A 25,392-nucleotide genomic window follows, 5' to 3' on the forward strand; every position below is an offset into this window, starting at 1 on the left:
TATTGTGAACACTCAATAAGTGGTAGCAATTAGGGCTATTTTGTTTTTGAGCTTGTAGTCAAGCTTCATCATATGACAGAAATAGTGAGAGCAGCACTCATTAGCATGGCCTTCCAGTTAAAGTTGGGACTCCCAACAAACAGCCACCCAAGAACTCCTTGGAGGAAGTTAGTCAATGTCCCATCCCTTTAATACAGTCCTGGACCCCCTTAACCTCCCAGCTCCAATACCCTACTTCATCCCATAAAACCTGGCAGACACAGTAACTGGTCCCATGTCATGACACGATGGGGATTTTTCTTTAAGAGTCTGAGTGAAACAGTTTGAAACCTTGTTATTTGGTTCCATAGCACTTGGTTATGCAGGTCTCATGCCCTCATGGCTTCTCCAGTGTTCAAGACCTAAGAGTGGACGCAGAGAGAGACGGCCACGGCTGAGAGGTCATGGGGGACACAGCAGGTCCCATGCCCCTTCCCACAAGGCTGGGAGGAGCCCGACTGCATTTACTGACACTTTGATCGCTCTGTAGGAGGCTTTGCCAATGCCTAGTGCTTTTAAAACTGTGGCAAGAAGTAAGCAACAGAGTTGGCAGGAGAAAATGTTACAGCCTGAAAGGTGGGACGGATGAGAATCACCAGAGAAGGAGCAAGACTAGGGGGATGAGAAGAACAATAGGATGAGGGAATAAAGGGAGAAGAGAGAAAAATGAAGTCCTGGAGGTCGAAAAGGAAATTGAAGGGAGATGCAGCTTTCTGATGCTGATGAGGTTTAAGAATTAGGAAATGATAAGAGTTATAGAAAGTGGAGTGAGATGGTTAGAAAGCCTCAAACAAGGAATCAGCTTAGGAAGGGGCTTCTGAGGCATCGTATGATCCATCTGCCTGTCTTTATAACTGAAGAAAAGAAGAAAAGGAAAAAAAAAAAAAAGGGAAGAGAGAATCCTTTGTTTCTCTATTGGCAAAACTAGGGGATTGGACCATGATCTATAAAGCCCTTCGCAAAGCTAACAATCTATGAATTTATAAGGCATAGATATTTATATATTTAAGGTTCCTTATTTGGTTAAGATAAGTCACTGTGGTCTGTGTAACTTCCATGAAAGTCACTTTGTAGTGGGTGGCATGAATGTGTTTGATTTTCTCAGGTCTCAAAAAGTCAGGATCATAATGCCCTTCAAAGTTTTAAGTAGCTTATACAGTATGATCATTTAAAAAAAAATTGACCAGCCCCCAGGTATGTTCTGGAACTAATACTTGAACTTTTGGGAAAGTAATAATCTGGGCTAGAACCAGGTCCTAGAACTTTCTGGCCTTCCTTTGGGTGACTCCTCCGTTTGCTCGTGGTTAGACTCTATGATATCCGTTTCCTTGGAGTCCAGGTTTTCCATTAAATACAGCACATCAGGAGAGACTCGAGAACCAGCCACAATGTTGATTCCACCGGTCTCTGAGGATGTTTCTGTGTCAAGTAAAGGAACCGGCTCAGGGCTCACGGGATCCGGACTTAAGCCTGCCAGGGAGGTGCGGCTGGACTCCACGAACCTCGGGAGGCTCCACCTTTCTGGGGACTTGTCACTCTCATGAGGGTCCTCCTCAGAAGCAAACTGGAGGAGGTTTATCTCAGCTTTGGCTGGAACAGTCTGGGAACTGGGGTCCCTAGAAGGTGCCCCTTTCTCTGAGGGGAACGGGACTGACCCCACAGAGTCCTCCTGCTGCCCAGTCCTGCTCGGCTGAACCTCAGTGAAGTCAGAGCTCTGGATAGAGGCAGTGGAGTCATGGTGGTCATCCTCTGCCCTGGGCACTGCCACTTCGGCTGCTGTGACCAGTACCTCAGGGACCCGTGGCGTTTTGGTGGGGTAGCCCCTCACACTGGACGGTGGAGTCAGGCTGGCCTGTCGGATGGTGGGCAGCTCTCCCAGGCTGGCATGCAGCTTGGGGCTCCCCTCTGGGGTGCAGGGGTGCTTCCAGGTGGCTGAGGCACGGTGGGGACTTCTCGAGGGCACGTGCTGCAGGTCCCTGGCTGGGCTGAGGTCGCCCGGGGGTAAGAACGTGGAGCTGTCGCTGGCCTGTCTCCCGTAGCTTCTCCTCCTGGGGCTGGAGGCGCGTTCGTAGGTGCTCAGGAACCTCTTGACTCTTCCAATCATGGAGCGGCGATGGCCATGCTTCTCATAATCCCACAGCCAGTCCTCGCCAGGCAGGTCGGACCCCGACAGCCTGAAACACACAAGGACAAAATGCAGGCAGAGCAGCTTCAGGGGCCTAACTTTGTGTTGGGGCCAGAGGCTCAAAAGGTAAGGACTGAGTTCGGTATTTTCACATTACAGATTTTGAAAGGGAGGATGGAGGGGGACTTTAACTGGAGATAATCTAGCAGAGGTTCTCAAACTTTTGGGTCACTGGACCCTTTTAAACTTCTAAAAAATTACTGAGTACCCTGGCGAGATTTGTTTATGTGGTTATAGCTATTGCTATTTACTGTGTGAGAAATGATGACTGAGGAATATGAAAAAGCACAAGAATGTGCAAGCACACATTCCATTAACTAAGTGATGACATCACTACATAGCCTCTGGAAAATTCTACCGTACCCTCACAAAAGGACAAGGGTGAAAAAGACAGATAACAGTTTCATGTTATTATGAAAATAGTTTTGACCTTAAGGACTTGGGTCTTGGGGTCTTGGTTCTTGGGGATTTCCAGAGGTCCCCAGCCCATATTTTGAGAATCACTGACCTAGAGACTTAGACATTAAAAGAAAAAAAAGATATAGTATGTGTTCTTTCTCCCTTGTTACAGGTGAACTAAAGTCATGTTTTCCCAGGACCCATGTAACCCCCCAAAACAATGAATCACAGCTAAATTCAAGACAATCCAAACAACAGCTAACATTTACTGACTATGCACCTTCCATGTATTAATTCATTCAATTATCACAGTAATCGTGTATGTTAGTATCATTATTATTCACATTCTGCAGGTGAGGAAACTGAGGCCCCGAGAGATTAATTAAGGCTATGTAGCTAGTGAGGGCTAAACCCAGAAGTCTGATTCCAAAGCCTTTGTTCTTAATCTCTTCTATATAAAGTCTGCTACGTAGGTGTCAAGAGATGAGGTAGAGCCTGGGGGCAAAATAATGTGTAAAATACAGTCCTTGCCCAGAGGTCATTTGCTGACATTCCTGGTCCATGCTTTGCACTTCTGTACTTGTGGGAAAGAGTACATCCATGAAGGTGGTGTGGACTCGCAATGCACTTGGGCTCCGCTGGTGATTAAGTCTGATGGATTTGTTATTGCTAAGAATATCCTGCCGAATTTTTAACATTTGAGACATAAAACAAATAATCCTCCCATTTTTAATCTTCTCCTTCAAGGCTGAAATAAAAGGATAACTGAGAAAACAGTAAGGGAAATTTGTTAGTAAGGCAGGCTCCTGCCTCAGATTCTGTGGTTATTGTCTCACATCTCTGTGGATATACAGTCTTAACAAAGTTCCAAGAAAAAATGCTTAAAGCCCTGCCCGTGATCAGGCCATCCTAGTCCAGTGTTCGCACTGACATCCATGGTGACAAGATGCTTTAACCAGGTGCATTTTATGGGACAGAAAGGGAAAACTTGGAACAGCATAATATTGGTGTAACCTGAAAAGGCAAAGTGAGCAGCCAAAGAAAACGTTGTTCCTCCATGTTTATGAATAAAAGATGGATGATTGAGATGATTAACTAGCTAAATGTCCTGGGATAGCATTCGATTACAACCTTGTGCTGTTATTCTAAAGCCTCGGCAGTGCCCTTGGCTACCAGATAGCCTTCTGGCCCACCTTCCACTGTTCACGGCTCGGATTCTGTTACATTGACTTGAGAAATGCAGACTCATGCTTCAGCAGCCTTGGTGACCCTGCTTGTTGCATTTCATTAGGTCAGATCTCCAGTCACACTTCAGGAACCCATTTAGTTACGGAGGACACCAGAGCAGTTGGTCACTAAGATTGCTGTGCTGGATGTGCTCGGGGAATCCTAGGGGGAGCTGGCAATGTCTCTTTATAGGACAGGCCTCTGTCCTCCATTTGGGATCTTCACTTTTTATTTGGGATTTGTCTTCCTTAATTACTTTTTAAGCCACACAACCTTGTAAGAGTGACAAAATCTTCTAGGAAAAAAATGTTTGTATTATCGTTACTTCAAAACTTCGTGAACCCTAAGGAAAAAACTTTCTAACTATGCACTGATGTGGTGGATATGTACACTCAACTGAGGCAAAGGATTAAGGCCTTGGGTCACACACTGGAGAAAAACAAACCAGTTGCAGAGAGCAAACTGCAAAAAGGCCAGTGCTCTTGCTGATGTTCTACTGATTCACCCACCGACATCGGGCAGGACTGCCCATGAGGTCCTGTTGCACTTTCCTGCCTCTGAGACTGTGGTGTGGACGCATGAGATTTATCCACATACCCAGCTAAATGCATTGAGCATCTGCCATGAACACATTTGTTGCATTAAGTTCTGTATAACATAATTTAGAAGGAGGAAGAAGGCATGTATATAAATAGCTAAATTGGGGGCAAGGTAAGTTGTTGAGCAGGTCTTTGACACTGCAAAGGAAACAGATAAGCAGAGAAGGGACAGAATATTGCAGGTGGAAGAAGTGACTTGAGCAAATTAGACAGCAGGGAACTTCAGGTGTTTGTGAGGAATGGGAAATACTCGGATTAGTGTGCAGAATAGTGTCAGGCATGAAACTGGTAGCCTTGGACTGCATCATGAAGAGTCTTATATACCAGGTAGAGGGATTAGGGCTTTACCCCAGAGGCAGTGGGCAGCTGTGGGTTGTCTTTGCGAGTGGAGGGCATAACTAGAATTGTGTCATTTGGTAGTCGTGTCCAAGTGGGAAAAGCTACATGGAAAGCAACCAGAAATGCTTTGGATAAGAAACATGACTTGGGAACTTTCTTTCTTTCTTTTTTTAAAATAAATAAATAAATTTATTTATTAAAAAACAAGAAAACGGGGAAAGGCAAAGGAGAGAATCAAGAGACAAGAGACAGGTCTTGTCAGGGTGAACATTTTTAAAGGGTTATTAAGAAATAAGGCAAATAAAATGAATATTGATAGGAATGAAACAAAGAGGAAAACAAGAGGAGAGAAGGACTTCCCTGGCGGTCCAGTGGCCAAGACTCCGCTGTTCCACTGCAGGGGGCATGGGCTCAATCCTTGGTCGGGATCCCGCATCCCACATCCCGCATGACATGTGGCACGGCCAATAAACAAAAAACAAAAATCGGGGCTAGCAACCTGGGGAGAAGGCGAACTCGAGTCCCAGAACCAGCTCTGGAGATTCTGCTTGGCCATGAAAGTTTTTAAAGGGGAAAAAGGGGAGGTAATCTCAATGGCTTGGGAACTTTCCACACCATTAGTCAGAAAGACCCATTAGTGGGTCTTTGGAAGAACACTTGGTGGTCTGTGATCTGGGGGGGCAGTTTTATGAATCTCATGCTGTTGTGATGAAGGAAGTCCTCCAGCTCTTCACGCTATCAAAGTGCAGAAGTGAAACTCCCCAGCGTGACAGACCTAATGACCTTTCTTCCAAATGTTTCTGTGATGGAGGTTTCATTGCCAACACACAAGACTCATCTCCTTTCTCTGGTTCCCAATATGACAGCAGAAACTGAGGTTTGAGGACAAAATGGTTTAAGACTGAAAACATGCAGAATAGAATACATTAAAGATTATTTATTTCCCAGTTGAAAGGTTGTACCTTTTAGGTCCTTTGAGACTTTCTCCTCCTCCTTATTTGATTTTTATTTTATTTTATTATATTTTAAAGGGAACTTTATTTTTTTAATTTATTTATTTTTGGCTGTGTTGGGTCTTCGTTGCTGCACGTGGGCTTTCTCTAGTTGCAGCAAGCAGGGGCTACTCTTCGTTGCGGTGCGCAGGCTTCTCATTGCAGTGGCTTCTCTTGTTGCGGAGCACAGGCTCTAGGTGTGCGGGCTTCAGTAGTTGTGGCACGAGGGCTCAGTAGTTGTGGCTCACGGGCTTAGTTGCTCCATGGCATGTGGGATCTTCCCGGGCCAGGGATTGAACCCGTGTCCCCTGCATTGGCAGGTGGATTTTTAACCACTGCGCCACCAGGGAAGCCCCTTATTTGATTTTTAAAGACCTTTAGTATAGGATTAGTACAATCCTGAGGCCCAAATATAACACCACTTAAAATGCCCCTAAACAATTATAGCAGAAACATTGTATGATAGAATGTAAGCACCCTCATTATATTGCTATATTTTAGAGAAGATCAGCTGAAAAACCTAGGTCTGATGTTCTGGAATTCACTCAGACTGAGATAGGCAGGTAATTAGAGACCAGAGGACGTACATGGAAAGTGCCATGCGGCCATTAGTGTCCAGCAGGTGGAATTTGAGAATTGCCTCTGTGGTGAGGAGAATGATTTATTTCGGGGGCTTGCAGAGCCAGGTTTACTGCTGCCTAGGCTGACCCCAGCTGTATGACCTTCGGAGAGTCACTTAACCTCCCTGTGGCTTAGCATCATACTTGAGTACAACAATACTTACTTTACCTGCTTTACAAGGGTGTTTGGAAGTTCAGAAGGAATAATATATGTGGAAAAGCTTTGAAAAGTAGACGATATGAAAAGGACTCTGTCAATGACTGGCACACTTTCAGAGATGGTTTCCAAATCATCATCGACTACGCATGGTTAGAGGAAATAATAGTGTCTCTCTGAAGGTCACTCCCTTTTCTCCTTCAAGCGTGACCTTTAAAAATGTTGCTACACCTCGAAGCTGCCACCTAACAACATGTTGGAAGGGATGACTACAACAGTTGTTTATTGATGAGACTAGGGTACTGAGCAGATGGAGGGGAAATATAAGGATGGGAGGAAGCTGGGTTTTTTGAGAGAAAGAAGATAAGGCCAGTCAGGTGGTGGGACTGCCCTGACTTGCCTCCCAATATTGTTTTTTGTGCCATTTGCAGACATTGTCAAATCCTTCAGTAAACATTATGGCACAATATAAATCATCAATGCAGAAAAAGTGGGAATGAGAAAGGTTGTGGCACGTATTGGGCTATTTGTGAAAGGGAGGAGAAGTGTACATGGTGGGAGAGAGAGTAGATTATGTTAAGCTCGGCAGGCTAGTTGGTTCTAGTTGAGTCTGGAAGTGGGGAGAGCATGCTTATTTCTACAGGTCAAATCGATGTCAGGATTGGGATGTGTTCTGATTTCAATCTCAAGTGTTAAAAAAAGACCCCCAATTTTCAAGATACCTATTGAGCACCTACAAAACTGTCAACCCCTCAGTCTCCCTTGCCAATGACAAATGTCTGAGGGCTCCAGCAGCTGTGATTTAATTAAGGCCTCTTGAAAAGACACTTGGATGCTCAGGGGTGCAGAAGAATACTTGTCACCTCCTGTTACCATAACAAAGAAGAGTCAGGACACAGGACTGCGGAAGATGGCAGCCGCCTTCCAGCTTCTTGGGGTGTGTCTGACATGGAAAGACCAAAACAGCCCCAGTGACTTGAAAGATGTAATGTATTTTTTTCAAAGCAAGCTTTTTGCAAAGGAAACCCCTTCTCATTAGTGTGATCAAGTAACTATAGAGCTTCAAAGACTGAAGAATAAAACTAGATGATGCTTGTCTTCCCTTCTCTGTGGCCACTTTTTTTTTTTTTTTTTTTTTTTTGCGGTATGCGGGCCTCTCACTGTTGTGGCCTCTCCCGTTGCGGAGCACAGGCTCCGGATGCACAGGTTCAGCGGCCATGGCTCACGGGCCCAGCCGCTCCGCGGCATATGGGATCCTCCCGGACCGGGGCACGAACCCGTATCCCCTGCATCGGCAGGCGGACTCTCAACCACTGCGCCACCAGGGAGGCCCCTCTGTGGCCACTTTTAAAGTGGAATTTTGACAATTTAAATTCCAATGATAGGTCATTTTAACAGAACTGAAATGAGGAATTTAGGAAAATGATACTTAATACGATGAATTCTACTTCTCACATCAGATTTATTGTTTTCAAATTGCTTGTGTACTCAAAGTCAGGCGGCTACCTTGGAGGAAGCCAGTAATTGCCTGAAAATCCATCGGGGCAGAGGCACACGTGCAGGAGCCTTTATTCACGGGCAAAGCAAAATGTACTCTTCAAACCCATTAGAGGCACACACTGTAATTTTTAACTTTCTGCACTACAGAATCACCGTCAGAGCTGTAGCCAGGGATTTATAAAATGAGTAAATAACCCTCATGCTAAGCTGGGAGGGGCGGGCTGAGTGTTGTGAGAAAAATCCAGTGGACAGAACGTTGTATCCACCCAGCAACACTCCCCGCCGAGCCCCTTCCCCCAGCGCCCTGCCCCGCCAGCTAGGAGAGAGTTTCAAGCTGTGGAGCATCACTGGAGGTTGTTGAGGCCAGAGAGCTGGCCACCACCTACCTGCTGCCGTTCTATTGCCTCTCTGATAGTTTGGACCAAGGATTATGGCAAATCTGGTTAAAGAACAAGCATATCTAGCCTCACATTACCATTCTGTTTATTCTCACCTGGCCTCCATTGGCTGTCACAAAAAGAAATTGTGACCCAAAGTTAAAGTCCCCACCTTTCCATACTCTTGTATCCTATGAGAGTTTTGTTAGAAAAGGAAAGTAAGCCATCTATACCTCTCATACCACTTAGAAGGTGAAAGCTAAGCACCAGTGGTGACCCCATGCCGGCAAATGAAAGAATCCCTGAGCAAGTTCTAAAATTATGAACTTAATGCACATTCATCTCCTTGGGAGTTTCCGTCTCTCATTTCCTTTCTGGTACATTAAGTGAAAATCAATGTTCCAAGAATACGTTTTTGTTGAAGTTAGTGATTCAGAATTTGAGATATTTTTGGCTGTTTATGGCACAAGCATGCAATAGTGTGTGTGTGTGTGTGTGTGTGTGTGTGTGTGTGTGTGTGTGTGTGTTTGTATATACAATCAGACTATGTTTTTTCTTGTAAAGTTAAAATATTTGAATATAGTTGGCTAAGAAGGGATTACTGAATAAAACATCCATCTAGAAATATATTTAACCACACTTTAATAAAGTCTTTGCTTGAATATGTATTTTGATATATTTGAAGTATTATATCACTAAGAATACTTCTGACAGTACTGTAAAATCCTAAATGCTTTGTGCACATTAAATACATATACGTTTCACTGCAAAAAAAGTACTGTATTATTTCTACATATTCTTAGGACCTTGGGAATGAAGATAGATATGTAAAAGTCATTATTTCTGGGTACGTGGTTGTAGTTTCACAGAACCAAATAAATCTTAACTTCCTCAACCCCTAACCAGGAGGAACTCTTACAAAAATTTGAATATTACTCCTCTTTGTTAAGTGGATCCTTAATTCACAGACACATTCCTTAAGATCACTACCAACATGAGGAAATTTTGACATATTTGAATCATGGCAGAAAGGCCAATACAACAGTGTTTTATGAACTGGACTGCAGTCAGCAGTTGAGGTTGCCAGGCTGAGAGCCTGCCTTTAGATTAGCAGGGCAGAGTGAGCACAGTCCCATGAAGACACCCCTCCTGACACACTCAAGTGATCTATTTCACAAGCAGCTGCAGCCTCTCTCCTCCAGAATTTCGAATCCTTTAGCTGTTATGGATGGATATTTTGTTAGGGTTTTTCCAATGCCTTTAAGGAATTATTGCTGTTTGGATTTCCAAGACAGGATTTAAAGGGAGTTATGAGACTTCAGGTCTTTAATTTCCATGTGTTCCATTCCTCAGAGCCTTAAAAATCTGTGCTAATGGATAATCCCAAGTATTTAAAAAATAATAAGAATTTTGGAGTGAACTCATGATATTATAATGTGAAGACAAGCATTCTACCTCAAGCCAGCTGTGGTAGGCTGGGCCAGGACCTCATTTAAAAAAAAATTTATTTTCAGCAATGTTGGCTTGAGTTTGAGCATTCTAGGTTTGTTTTGTTTAAGTGAGGTTTATCAAGCATCAGTGTCCACTGTTTCCCAAAGAAGACCTTTTTCATTTTAGGGCTTGTGCATGTTTTCCTGATATGCAACTTTTGGACAACTTTTCTTTTGGCTGCTTATGAGTGTTTTCTTAATCTTGGTTACTAGTGTCTCCATGGTTAAGCTAATGAAAAGCTTCCTTAATTAAAATAGCAGATCAGAAAGCATTCTGTATTATGACAAAGAACAAACTAAAGAGCTTCAACTGAAATTATCTTAGGTGTGGTAATGGGAACAGAGTCCAAATAGGAAAGATTCTTTTTCATTGTTCAGTTAATTCATAGGATGGTTTATTAAATGGAGATTAGTAGTTTATTACAATAATTAACATGGTTTATTAAATGCTTAAGACAAGTATATCTATGAAAGCATTTCTATTCTGGGTGCTCAGTTCAGATTTTCAACTGGCCTTTTTTCATTCAAAGTGGTCATTCTGAAGTTGATTTTGTCTAATTGAGTGCTTTTTATTTATTTATTTTGGCCACACCGTGCAGCATGTGGGATCTTAGTTCCCCCGTCAGGGATTGAACCCATGCCAGCTGCAGTGGAAGGACGAAGTCCTAACCACTGGACCGCCAGGGAATTCCCTGAAGTTGATTTTTAACATGCCGCATACAAAGACTGGGAGATGCATTGGTTTGGTGTTAGAAATGATAAAATGCTGTTTTAAAACAGAAGCTTTTGGTCTTAGATTCAACAGAGAAAGATGGGCTTTGTTAGTTATAACTTCCTTCAGATTAAGACATGATGATGCTTGGATGTGGTGAGAACATTGGTTCCTGGTTCACTAGCTGAACAGGCACCATCTCCCCATCGCCCTTTACAACATCCATCTTCAGCTCCCTCCCTCCAGCTCAGGCTCCAAGGCCTCCTGTCTCCCTGCCGCCCGCCCCCCCCCATGTCTTCTCTAGGCCCTTCTCTGTCAATTCCCCTGGCTCCTGTGTCTTCCCTCTCCTCCAGGGAGCTCCTTTCACTCTGCCTGTCCTTTTTTGTTCCTTTCTTGGAGCAACAAGAGTTATCAATTTATTTCTTTATTACATCTTGCTTCATCTTATAAAGGATTGGAGGTAGCTTATACAAATAAACACAATGCAATAATACATAAAGTTAGGCTAAGACGATAGAGCTAGAATAAGGAACACTAACAAGATGAGACCAAAAGAAACATGCCAAAAAACCTCACAGACTGACTAAAGGTAGTCTACAAATTGGGTTTTCAGCTTTCAGCAGCCAAAATGAAAAGACCGTCATCAATTATAAAATTCACAGTCTGTAAGAGAAATAGTTTAAGAGTTACCCAGAAGAAGCAAAACTTTCTTTTTTTCCCACAGATGTCTGAGATAAATTTTCCCCCGTAGGACCTCTGATAAAAGGGATGCTAAGTCATACAGTGGACAGTACTACAGTAAATACCATAGGGAGTCTTGATGGGTCTGTCCAGACAAGACCGGGGCATAACGGTAAAGTGAAATTCAGTAGAGATGGTTAAAGTAATTCCAAGGATTGGTGGTAGGGTGGGGAGGGCAGGTTCCTCTTTCCCTCTAAACATGCTTAAGGTGCTCCCATCCTAAAATGTTATAAAACAAATAAAAAACATGACCTTACCCTCGACTATGTCTCATTGGATATTGTCTGGTCTATTTCTTCCCGCCAATCCAGACTTCTCAAAAAAAATAGTACATGGATAGTTAATGAGTTAAAGAATTATTGTGAGTTTTTGGTCTTTTTTTTTTTTTAGGCATGAAAATGGTATTGTGGTTATATTTGCTTCACAATGGTTCAGTGGTGGGTACCGTAAAGGTGGGTGGGAAGATGGGTGACACCAGGTTGGCCATGACTTGATAGTTGAAAGTGGGTGATGGCTACGTGAGGTTTATTATAGTTTGTTCTCTACTTCTGTGTATGTTTGAATTTTTCCATTATAAAATTATTTTGAAAATAGTTTTCATTGGCAATCATGATCTCCTTGCCTCCCAATTTAGCTTCTGCTCAGCACTCTCACTTAAGTCTCCAATGACCTTAAAATGCAAACTCCTATGGTGTTCTACAGACTTTATGTTGAAACTTCCACCCTCGGTCTCTATGACAGGGCATTCTCTGGGTCATTCTTCTGCACCTGTAGTGATCATTCCTGCTCGCTCTCAAGGACTCCTTTTCCTCTGACCACCCTTTAAGTGACAGTGTTCTACCCTTTGTATTCTGTCCTACTCACTTGACACGGTTCCTGGCTGCTCCCACCCACTCTCTAGGTTCTAACACACCCATGTACTGGTAGCAGTCAAATACATCCCCCTGCCTAGACTTTGTCTCTGTGCTCCCTGCCCGCTGGCCACCTCCATGTGAATTGCCCACAGATGCCTCAAAGGCAACCCATGCAAAAGGAAGCTCATCATCTTTCCCTTTCAGCAGCTCCTCCTTGCTACTCTCTGTCATCCTTGGTTCATTACCAATCACCCCGTCATACTTCACTCCTTCTCCTTTCTCGAATATGTCCCTTCTGCCATCTCCACTGTCCGCATCCCTGGAAGCGCCACCCTAGTCTGGCCCTTATCATCTCCCATCTAAACTATTACTAACGGCCTGCTCACTGGCTCTCTGGCTCTGGTCTTATCCCCAGGCATCCACCTTTCAGCCAGCTGCTAGGACAACCTGCCTAAAACACAAGTGTGACCATGTCATTTAATAGCTTTGGAAAAAGGCTGAAACTTTTTACTCAGGCTGTAAAGTCCTCCATAATCCCCCCTTACCTCCCCCTCCAGATTCATTTCTTGGCTCTTCTGCTTGCATATCAAATTGTTACTCTAATAGAAACACAGAGTAGAAAGACAGTTGCCAGGGGCTAGGAGGTTGGGGGAAATAGGGAGAAAATAGGTAAAAAGGTACAAACTTTCAGCTATAAGATGAATAGGGTTTGAGAAACTAATTAAAACATGGTGATTATAGTTGATAACACTATTGCATAATTGGAATTTGCTAAAAGAGAACTTAAGTGTTCTCACCAAAAAAAAAAAAAAAAGATAAATATGTAAGGTGATGGATGTGTTAATTAACTAGATGGGGGAATCCTTTCACAATGTGTATGTATATCAAATCACCACAATGTGTACTTTAATTATCTTATAATTTCATATGTCAACTATACCTCAAAAAAGCTAAAATTTTTAAAAATTGTCACTTTGAATACACTATCATTCCTTTCTGTCTTTGCTCATATGGCCTGGAATGTACCTTCTGCTGAATCGCCTCACTCCTGTGTGCTAGCTCTAAATTCATTCTTAAAGATACACATTAGACTCCCCAACTCTAAGGGCCTTCTTTGATTCGCCAGTCCCTGTGAAGTGTACCTTCACTGTGTTCCCATAAGACTCTCAGCGTTTCTCTATGGCTGCATTTACCACATTGTATTGTAACTTATCTCCTCATTATGTCTGTGAGCTTAAAAGGTGTGTTTTTTTGTTTGTTTGTTTTTGCCTGTCTGTAGCATCTGGCATAGAACCTACCATATGCTAGGCCCTAAAAAAAATATTGCCTGAATAAATGAATGAGTACGTTCCACATGTGAAGATACAAGGAGAAACTTGATAATTTAAATTTGCACTTGAGATAAAAATGAGAGGGGGGGAATTACTTTATTTCAGTAATGTATATTTGGTAAATGTGTAGAAAATAGGGCAATATTTTGGCCATGTTCCTGAATATAGAGAACAAAGGAATTGTCTCCAAGGAATTCCCTTTTTATACGGAAATGAGTAGTGTGCTGAATGTGAAAGAATGTAGGAGGCAGCGTAATTTCTCAGGTTGCCCTTGGATAGGGCTTTTGCTCAGTTATTGAAGGGCATTGCCTCGATTTTGGAATTTCTGGGTCATGGGAATTGTGATTACAAACCTGGAATATTGATGCGAAAAGATGAGGCAAATCTGATTTCTGAATTAAATATGCTGGGAACATATGTCCTAAATAGAATAAGAAAGTAAAAAAACTTATCCAGGAAAGGATTTTTTATGTGCGTCAAGTAGCGAACACTGAAATGTTTGCATCTATACCATGTTGACACCTAGTCTTCATCCTAATGCAAATAACTCATTGGCTCAGTCATCATCAACCACCTGTGCTACAATAATCCTTACTTCTACCTTCCCTTTTCCCTGAGCCTCTTTCAGATTGTTTACTTGGTATTGATGTTGTATTTGAGTGAACAAGTCAATGCTTAGGGAATTAGCTTTTAAGATTTTAGAGGACATCTATTGTTTCTGCCAGCCCAGCAAACCATTCACCCTTCTCCTGGTAATAGCACTGTGATTTTTCTTAAGGTATCATTTACTCCGTATGGCTGGTTGGGGCTGACCACACTCCTTGGTCCAAAGATTGACACACAAACCAACCTTAGCTAATCAAAATACTGTGTCTTCCTGTTGATAGTTATTGGTTCAGGAATGGGCATGTTAGCCAAGCCCAGCCAATCATAATAAATCCAGTACTTTAGTTTTAAGAGTTAGAAAGGAGATGTGCTCTTTCCATAGGATTTGCTGAGAAGATAGGTTGGACATCTGGAGCTGCTGGCTGCCATCTTGCCTTTCTGCTGTCAAGAGGGGAGAGCCTGCCTGAAGCCTGAGCCAGTGGAGAGAAAAGTAGAACTGAGGGACAGGGAGGGCAATGCGGGTCTTGGTGACATATCTGAGCCTCTGGATCCAGTCATACCCAAAGCTAGCCTACTTTTTGAATGTGACCCAAGAAACCCCTTGTTGCTTAAGTTAGTTTGAGTTGGTTTTCTGTCATAGGCAACCAGAAACATCTTGTCTAATAGCACAATCATTGAAAGAATCGACACTAATGGATCAAAGAGGGCATTCCTGTGAATGCTGGCTTCCAAAAGCCTGAATTCCTGCAGTGACCTTTCCTGGACTGTGAGGCTCCCCTTTAGGGTCCTCATTCATGCAGAAAGTCAAGATCAAGTGAGCTTTTGCCTAGTTGTTTCTTTGATCAATTGGTTCTAGCAGAGTCCAGTTAAACATCTCAGAAAAGCCTCCCCTAATAGACCCTGGCCTTTGCCTGTGCCTGGTCCATCTTGCTAGTAAATAGGCCATCTTAACTACAGGTTTCTCTCTGACAACTGGTAACTTTTTGCTCCATTCTTTTTTTTTTTTTTTTTAAAGTAGGTGATGAGTCTTTATTTATTTTTTAAAATCATAGACCTGTTTATTTTCACTAACATTTTGTGACTCTAGAACTAGAACATTTACTTCTTTTTTTTAAAATTAATTTATTTATTTATTTTGGCTGCGTTGGGTCTTCGTTGCAGTGCATGGGCTTTTCATTGTGGTGCCTTCTCTTGTTGCAGAGCACGGGCTCTAGGCGCGCAGGCTTCAGTAGTTGTGGCACTCAGGCTCAGGAGTTGTGGCTCGTGGGCTCTAGAGCGCAGGCTCAGTAGTTGTGGCACACGGGCTTAGTTGTTCCGCGGCATGTGGGATCTTTCCGGACCAGGGCTAGAACCCGTGTCCCCTACATTGGCAGGAGGATTCTTAACCACTGTGCCACCAGGAAAGTCCGTTCTTTCTTTTTAAATAATTTTTATTTTTTAGGCCGTGCCGTGTGCATTTGGGATCCTAATTCCCTGACCAGGGATCAAACCCATGCCCCCTGCATTGGAAACGCAGAGTCTCAACCACTGGCCCACCAGGGAAGTCCCTTTTGCTCCATTCTTAAATACCCTACCTCCTGGTCTCCTCTCAAGCATTTTATTTTCTTGCCCAAATTTCCAAGGTTAGTTTAATATGAAAAATAGCTTAGATTTGTCTAATCTTTCTGTGCCTCAGTTTGACATCCACAAATAAGAAATCTGTAGTAGTTGACAATAATGCTCTACATTTATATCTAGAGTGTTTTTATGCTTACCATCTTGTTTAATCTTCCCAGTAATCATTTGGGTTATGTATTTTCTCCAAGGTCTTATAAATTCCTAATGCTATGTTTCTGTATTTAGAAATAGGAGAAATACGTATTTTAATACTTTCTAAACAACATGGACACTTGCAAAGGAATGTAAAATTATGATGATTAGGATGAATATGTAGATCAAGATAAAAATCTTGAGGACCAAAATAAATTATCATTTTAACCATCATGCAAAAACAATTCAATGGACATTAGAAATGGAGAACAAGTGGTACTTGCAGTCCAAATAGAGTCATCATGATGATTCCCCGGCCCTATCAATGGTGCTGGTCTCTTTTCTTTTACAAGGTAGATCTTCAAATACTTTGCATTAATTAATGACGGGAGTGGAGGGGAAGTTTAAAGCTTACTCAGTGATCTAAAAACAAACTCACAGAAAAACTTTTCCTATTAATTTTCAAAATTGAGAAGGTTGCCAGATATCCATGAAACTGCCACTGCAGAATATATTGGGTTGGTCAAAAAGTTCCTTTGGTTTTTAAGTAAAAGTAAAAGACACATTTTTCATTTTCACCAAGATCTTTATTGGACAACGTATTCACCCTTTTGTTCCACTACCTTCTGCCATTTTTCAAGTAACTTCATAATTCCATCTTCCCCAAACTTTTTATCTTTTTGAGCATAGAACTGTTCCGGGTGCCTTTTACAGCCTTCCAGGGAATTGAAATTTTTTCCATTAACAGAATTTTGTAAAGACCGAAATAAATGGAAATCCGAAGGTGCAATGTCTGGTGAATACGGTGGATGAATCAGAACTTCCCAGCCCAGCTGTAACAGTTTTTGCCTGGTCATCAAAGAAACATGCTGTCTTGCATTATCCTGATGGAAGATTATGCGTTTTCTGTTGACCAATTCCTGATGCTTTTTGTCGAGTGCCACTTTCAGTTGGTCTAATTGGGAGCCGTACTTGTTGGAATTAATCATGTGGTTTTCTGGAAGGAGCTCATAATAGAGGACTCCCTCCCAATCCCACCATATACACAACGTCACCTTCTTTGGATGAAGACCAGCCTTTGGTGTGGTTGGTGGTGGTTCATTTCGCCTGCCCCACGATGTCTTCTGTTCCACATTATTGTACAGTATCCATTTTTCATCTCCCATCACAATTTTTTTAAAAAACGGAACATTTTCATTACATTTAAGTAGAGAATCACACACAGAAATATGGTCAAGAGGTTTTTTTCGCTTAACTTATGTGGGACCCAGACATCAAAGCGATTAACAACCAAGCTGGTGCAAATGATTTTCAACGCTTGATTTCGATATTTTGAGTATGTGGGCTATCTCCCACGTGGTATAACATTGATTGTTCTTAGTTAGTGTCTCGATTTGATTGCTATCAACTTCAACTGGTTTACCCGACCGTGGAGCATCGTCCAGTGAGAAATCTCCAGCACGAAACTTTGCAAACCACTTTTGACACGTTTGATCAGTCACAGCACCTTCTCCATACACTGCACAAATCTTTTTTTGCGTTTCAGTTACGTTTTTGCCTTTCTTGAAATAATAAAGCATAATATGCCGAAAATGCTGCTTTTTTCCTTCCATCTTCAATATTAAAATGGCTACACAAAAATTCACCAATCTCGGTAAGTATTTTTTAAATGCACACTGATATGACAGCTGTCACAATACAATCTAACAAAATTGTTTTGAATGAGGGCTAAAGACAACTAAGCGCTCCTAGAGCCATCTTACGGAAAAAACCGAATGAACGTTTTTGCCAACCCAATATTACAAAAGGCTGAGAAGTGCACAGCAGGAAATCACTATTTATGGAGACTGAGCAGTCTGCTGGGGTAGGGATGAGTACCTTGGTCTGGAGGAGGTCCTGGACAGGAGGGCCCAGGCTTAGCAGGCATCTAGAAGCCGCAAGGAGTAGACAACCTTCACCAAGCTGTGCTTTGAGGGCAGCAAGGTGAGCGTCCCGGCTCCTGCATCATCTCATTATTTGCCACAATTCCTGAGATTCCACTTTCAGTCATCTTTTTCTTTGGGTCTTGAAGAGGTTTCAGCCTCAGAGGTTCTTTTGGAGGAGCACCCCAAACCATTATTTTTGAGGATTAGGAGACATTGAGCTAAAAATAAAGCCTTATAGGGATAGGATTGAAGCTAGATATTCTCATAGTAGTATTAAAAACAGGCCCAGAATAGTCACTTATGCTAAGCCCCATGTCACCAAACGGAGACATAGTTTCGGTTCCTCCAGAAACGGAATCTTAAACCAATCAATCAGGATTTGCCTGATCAGCACTACTTAGGTAGTCTGCCTTCTAGACCCCTGCCATCTCCTATAGGAAAGTGACCTTGCAATAACCAACCCACTTTTTTGCCTGGTGTAACGGCCTTTTTCCTGCCCCCTTCTGCCTGCACAAGTCTTTCACTTGTATAGCCCCCTGATGCTCCTTTCTCTTTGCTAGATTGGATGCTGCCCAATTCGTGAGTTGTTGAATAAAGCAGTAAGATCTTTAAAATTTACTCAGTTGAATTTTGTTTTTTAACAGTAGAGAAAGAGGAGGGCTGAACTGTATGGGGGGAAGAGAAAGGAGGTCACAGGTGGCAACTTTAGACACGATCTCACTTCACAAATCTGCTTAGAATTGGCCTCAGGGAACAACGAACCATAGTTTTGCCAAAAAGTTATAAGAAAAACTCCGTAGAAGTTTTTCCTTTTTCTGTAATTTTTTGGAGGGGCTCTTTTTACTTTTCTAAATTTGTCCATACTCTTCTCTTTAAGTTACTTGGAAACTGTAGCATCTGCCTTCAGCAAATATACTTAAACTTCCCCCACATTCACACATTTCTCCAAAATCAGATACATTATCAGATTTAATAAAATTATTCAAGAACTGTGCATGATTTACTGCAGGCCTCAGCCCATTTATTTAAAGCTCATAGTACATAGGGACAGATTGTTATGTTAAAACAACTGACCAGACACTGGCCTGTATACTAAACAAGTCAGTTTGATCAAAGTATAATCTTAGAGAGCACTTTTGATAAAATTTATCTTAAGGCTTGCTTGTCTCAAAATAGTCTAACACAGTGCCTTACACATGGTATATACTCAACAAGTACTTGTTAAGATGCATTTCATTATGATAGTCATAATTAAATGATAAACAACTGTATAATTAAAATAGTAAACTACTCTTCAAGTTGGAAGGAAAGAAAGAGGATAGTTTCACAATTACTGGAAAATCTGCTGTGGTATAAAAGCAAGGTAAAATGCAAATTACCTCAAAACACACATACACACACACCATATTTAAATCAGAAACTACAGTCTCTTTAATTTCTCACTCTCTTGGACATATTAATTATGTCTAAAAATTTGAAAAGGCTACCATTGTAAGGTATTAATAATTGAGAGTTCTTATGAAAGTAACTTCAGGACCACATCACAAAAAGATCAGAACAGTGACTTCTCTTCTAAATATTGATGATTTTTAAAAATGCACTTACCCCATTTCGACTGTTGACCCCAGAAATGAGGGTATGCAGTAGTCAGCAGCTGCCAGTGTATACGGTGGTCGAGCAGCAGAATCGTCCCAGTAAATGTCCTTCTTCATTTTGGGTAAGCTCATGTGCATTTCATCCACGGCTAAAAGGGAGACCTAAAATCATCATTATAGTGTTAGAATAATTCAGATGTGAATTGTATTTATAAAGAAAGAATAAGTTTAGTGGGTGCATGGGGTTTGGAATGGGATAGAACAGTGTGAATGAGTGAATAAAATGTCTGTAGTTCATATTTGCTTCAACCAGTGCTGCTACAGAGAGTTATACATGTCGTTCACTGCATAAGAGCACTTGGCAATGGGGATAAGTGGAGCCATAAAACTGCCCAGACTAGATTCATCAAGGTGCATACCCCAGAGTGGAGTGCATCTTATCTGGAGGCAGAAGAGACACCTCTTTCTTCTTTGCTCAAAGTTTTCTAATTGTCTAGTGGCTTTCCTGACAGCAACCACATAATCCCAGATATTGCAGGAAGCTGAAGATTTCAATATCCCATTTCATTGATTCCATAAACATATTTATACTTGATATCATTTCTTATGTGCCCTGAATTTTTGTTTGTTTGTTTAGAAAAATATATCAACAAGCCTATACTGTTTAGGGTTATAGTGGTCTTCTTTTGACTTTGACAAACTGATGCATGAAAAAATTATTAATCCTCTAGAAATCTAATTTTTACAAAGAGTGAGTGGTGTAGGCATTACACTTCCTCCTCAACAGGCTGACAATGTGATTGTTAGAGGTCAATACAGAGGTCATGACCTGCCAGTTGACCTGTGAGCTGGACCAGAGTAATCGGAAGCTCCTCTCCCCTGTCCTTGGAATGTACATTCTGCCCACTGTTCCCACAGTGGGAGCTGTTTCAAGGACACAACCTTGAGAGAGTAATGTGCTGTTGAGACCGTCTGGACTGAATACATGACTGAACCCCAGTAAGGCCTCTATATCAAATTTTAGGATTCTGGCAGGTAGGTGTGGAGGTCTACTCATTTTGTATCCACTGAAGACAAGCCTCTTAATTAAGTTCCTAGTTTGTTAAACCTGCCACCTACCAATCTGGAGCGGTCTGCCTTTTTCTTTGGTCTCTTCTTGCCCTCTGTGTACTGGGGCCAGTTTGTGAACCAACAGCAAAATGCTTTAACCTGTGTAAGAGCTGAGTAAGGGCTTGAAACAGATGAGCAAGTTGAAGCCCTTTTCTCAGCCTGTAGTTCTCAGGGAAGAGAATGGGTTGAGGAGAGTCTTGCCTAAAAACAAAATTTTCTCATGCTGTGTCTTCATGAAAAACCTCTCTGAAATAATGCTTCAGGGTAAAGGCTCTGGGGTCCATTTGGTGTGATTGAGGGAGATTTGAGACACAGGCTGGCGTGACCCACGTTTCCAGTGTCCAGCTGCTGGACATCTGACTGCAGGGACCTACATGATGTGAGTTGGGAACTGTGTGGCTGCCACTTTATGTCATTGTTAATCTTTTTAGGTGGCAATAGGAAACAGATTAAAGAATGAATTAAAATATTGGTCTGTACTGAGATGGAAGTGGCTATGTCAAGTTAGTAAAGAAACCTACAAAGAAAACTGGCTTGAAATTGTATTTAAAAGGGACTAAATTTTACTGGAACTGAGATCCAGGATCCGTGAGGTTCCAAAAGGACCTCGAAACAACATACTGAATAGCCAAACCTCTTTTGTTTGTGGCTAAAGCACTCAAGTTCAGGGGCCGGCGTTCAGAGTCTGTTTAGATTATTAATGTTTGTAAAGGAAAGAAAAACTCCTCTAACCTGCAGATTTCTGTCAATGCACCAGTTAGTTTCAAAATCATCATCATCTTCTCCAAAAGGGTTGATAAGTTGCTCAGCTACCTGCAATTGAGAACATAGAATAAGTCCACCGTGATGCTGTGAAGACTAAGAGTGAAGGTTGAAGAGGATTCCTGTTTCACTGTCTGCTTTCTTTGGTCACCTTTCATAATAGGAAGGCTAGAGCGGAGTGGGTTGTTCTGCAGATGCAGATATTTATCAGCCAGTGAGAATGGACTCAGACTGTGAATCATGCACCTGCAGAGTCTGCTCTCCAAAGACTCTGTCTATTCAGCTGGTGACAATGCAGGCCCCAACTAGGAGAAGCCATGGGCTGTTTAGGAGCCAAATGACTGACTCTCAGGTACAAATCAGCCAGCAAATATCAAAAGAGCATTGTGCTAGGCATTGTGCTAGGCACTTTGAGGGATACATAGCCTGTGCTCTGAAAGAATTTACAAAAGGCCAGGTGATGAGATAAAATGTAAATGTGGGCAAGGTTAAACAGCAAAGAAAGACTTCACAATTAAAATAATACAAGGAGATTTCATAATTATTGGACGTAACTGCTAAATGAATGAGTCACAGAGCTAGTAAGTCATAAAGCTGGAATTTTTCTTACTTAGTTTTACCTTAAAGGATTTATGGCTATCTAGTAAGTTACTTTGAAGTTAAGTAACTTCTTATCATATATCTTCTAACAGTTGGTAAGTACTAGATGTTCTTACCATGTTCCTGAATTGAATAGCCTTCTTGATGAGAGATTTATATGCCAAATATGTCTCACCTGTTAGTCTCTATTTTCATTAATTCCCTTTGATTTTTATTACCTGGACGTACGTGTGTGTGTGTGTGTGTGTGTGTGTGTGTGTGTGTGTGTGTGTGTGTGTGGTTTTACCTTGGGCCTAGATGTAAAAAACTTACAAGTGTATAAAACAAAGGCACCATTGATTAGTTGAGTTCCTAGATTCTGAGACTATTTGGTAGAAAATCTACCTACGTGTTTTTTAGGATTTAAGTCTTAACCACTACATCAAAATCACCTGGAGAGCTTTTAAAGAAAATTGATGCCTGGGTCCTCACCCCACCACCCCCGGAGATTCTGATTTAATGGGTGTGAGGTTGAGCCCAGGCATCATATTGAGTAGAGCTCCCGGGAGTTTTTAATGTGTGGCCATTGTTGAGAACGACTGACTTAGAGAAGGACATCCCCTTGTTCTAAGGGACAGCCTGTGGCAGGGCCCATGCCCCTGGATCAGTCACAGCAATATCCATTGTCAGAGTCCTTCATTGCAAGTTCCAAGGGGCTGTCTACCTTTCTTGTCTGGGGTTTTCCTTAAATTAAATGGGCCACTGGATGGGTCCTGAAAATATTTTTGTTACATCCAGAATTTCACTTTTATGGGATCCATCCTGCATATAGTATTAGAGTCTACATTTAACTACCAAAATGATATCCATGTTTCTGAATTGACTATGTCACAAAAGTATCCTTTACTCACTTGGAGGCTCCATTTCCAGCAAACAACTGAATAATACACCATTCATAAGATTAAGATGGGTTTTCACACTTTGAAAAGATTTATAAATATTAGAATTGTCAAGACAAAACTGCTGTTTAGGGCTTCCCTGGTGGCGCAGTGGTTGAAAGTCCGCCTGCCGATGCAGGGGACATGGGTTCGTGCCCCGGTCTGGGAAGATCCCACATGCCGCGGAGCGGCTGGGCCTGTGAGCCATGGCCGCTGAGCCTGTGTATCCGGAGCCTGTGCTCCGCGATGGGAGAGGCCACAACAGTGAGAGGCCTGCGTACCTCAAAAAAAACAAAACAAAAAAAACTGCTGTTTAGAAACTGAGATCCAATCTACTGGGTGGGAAAACTCCTTTCTCTTAGGGTTACCTGTCTCTTAATAGAGCTAAGATTGTCTTTTCATATTTTGCCTTCAAAATATTTTATAAAGGAAAAGACTGTTAATATTTTAGAGAGCACTTCAGAAGTCAGGAACTGCTGGCTCTTCCTTCCAGGCTGGCCAAACATCTCATGTGGACGCAAAGTGAAGAATAAAAAGCTCAGCACAACTCAGGGGAAAGGACAATAGAAGACCAGAGTGATTGAGTGTTTGGGCCAATTGTGGTGAGTTTGTGTTTATAAAAGTAGAGTCTACTTTTTTCTCTAATGGGAAATGAGAGCTATTAGTCTCTATTACTCTTTCTCTGTCTTAAATGGGTAAAAATAATTGTCACTGTCATCTGGTTAAAAATGTTTTTGCCATTTGTAAAGGAAATGCCTTTACTCTTTGGAGGATAACTTGAAGTGCCAACATATTTATTTTTCCTGGTTAAAATTCAAACCAATGAAAGTAAAGGCATCTGCAGAGAAAATGCTTCCACAACCTGGAAGGCCTCGACGGTGCACTGTGGCAGTTTGGAAGGTCAAACATTTGAAATTCTATTTTATTAAAATTATCTTCAAACTGTCTTTAGATTTCAATTAACTTAATGAAGCCATTGTCTTTGATCTTTTTCTGTCACATACAAAAGAGATGGAAGAATCAGGCCTCTGATACTTTCACATACATCTGGGGTTGGGGGGAGATGGTAGTGGGAACAAATAAAATTCTACACTGATGATTGAACTAGTTGTTTTCACTGCTCTGACCTGTTTTTAATTTCCTGGCAAACCAAATATTATCATTAATCCTGGGGTTTCTGGTTTTGATTCCGATGAATTCCTTTGAGTCTCTGTTCTGGTTTTGAAAATGGAATGCATTTAATGTCGTGGCACAGCTAGTGGGATTTCAGGGGATAGAAGCTAACTATCTACAGAGTTGAGCAGAACCAAGATCATACAGTATTAATGCTTAAGTCTGAGATACAAGGCTTCTTATTTACTCTCTTTTACTCTGCTTAGTTGCTTGTTGTGGTATAAAATATCAATGCAGGTACACTTATTACTTTAATTACATTGTTGTAACCCTAATGCGAGCACACAAAGACTTAAAACCATCAGTGGCCATAAAAGAGTAGCATCTGTATAAATGAGCTGCTTCAGACCCCTACAGTACAGTACTCACCACATCCCTGCCACTTTAATGCCTGGTTGAAAAGTAATAACATCTCCGAGCTATTAAATGTTAAATCTACCTTTGACTCACTCATGAATGAGTGATTCATTAAGGGATCAGTGTGCAGAGTTTGGAACATGACGGAGATTACAGAGCAGGTCTCAGTCATTGAGACTGTTGGCTACCTTGAGCCATCCTGCGTAGAAGAAGAATTGTAGGAGAGTAAAGATCGGAATGTAAAGATCTAAGTCATGCCCTGAGTAGCCTCTGGTGGGATCCAAAAACTGGCGTCCAATCAGGCACGCAAAGAAGAAGGTGTAGACAGCTAGCGTGACAACCTGAAACAGAGAGAAACCTGAGTGAGAGCACAGCGCTGGCTGCCCGAGAGAGACAGCATGCCAAAGTGGGCAAGTAGAAAGAAAAATCACGTGCCAAGGATTTGATACCTGAGTGTAAACCAGCGGAATCCCAACCCAGTCATAACCAAATAAGAGGCTGCACCAGGAGCGAAATCGGTTCATTTCCTAAGCCAGAAACAAATTAGACACGATTTACTGAGGTGATGGGTGTGGTAATAAATATTTACTGGGATTCAGCATATGGCCATGACTTTTAGGAATACACCTGTAAAATGATGAGAGAGACTTTGAAAGGCTAGAAATTGGTTCTGAAATCCACTCCAAAAGGAAAATTTTGAAAATGACAAGCTATCAACATAATTCAACAATGTGCAAAAGGGATTGAGTACAGTTGGACATTTTAAAAAATATTAAATCAGGACTGTATAGAAATATCCCCTACTCTATTGAATTCGTAATTTCCAACATATATATTGGCCCCAAGTGGTGGTAGGAAGGCAGTGGTTAATATTTTATTTTATTTTATTTATTTTTTTAAGTTAATTAATTTATTTAATTTATTTATTTTTGGCTGTGTTGGGTCTTCATTGCTGTGCACGGGCTTTCTCTAGTTGTGGCGAGTGGGGGCCACTCTTAGTTGCGGTGCGCAGGCTTCTCATTGTGGTGGCTTTTCT

General features: G+C 41.7%; 1 protein-coding gene across 1 annotated transcript in view; it reads right to left on the minus strand.

Moving 5' to 3' along the window:
* Positions 1-281: 281 nt before the first annotated feature.
* The window catches only part of BEST3 (bestrophin 3), a gene marked incomplete at both ends in the record, with an annotated part of 41,983 nt that continues 16,872 nt past the window's right edge, over positions 282-25,392 (minus strand). The window contains 5 exons of the mRNA XM_079716017.1: positions 282-2,213; positions 19,448-19,599; positions 21,280-21,360; positions 24,545-24,697; positions 24,806-24,883. Of these exons, the coding sequence (XP_079572143.1) occupies positions 1,283-2,213; positions 19,448-19,599; positions 21,280-21,360; positions 24,545-24,697; positions 24,806-24,883 (1,395 nt within the window). The remainder of the gene's footprint in view (positions 2,214-19,447; positions 19,600-21,279; positions 21,361-24,544; positions 24,698-24,805; positions 24,884-25,392) is intronic.

The sequence above is a fragment of the Hyperoodon ampullatus genome (assembly GCF_949752795.1).
Source record: "Hyperoodon ampullatus genome assembly, chromosome: 11".
Taxonomy (NCBI): domain Eukaryota; kingdom Metazoa; phylum Chordata; class Mammalia; order Artiodactyla; family Ziphiidae; genus Hyperoodon; species Hyperoodon ampullatus.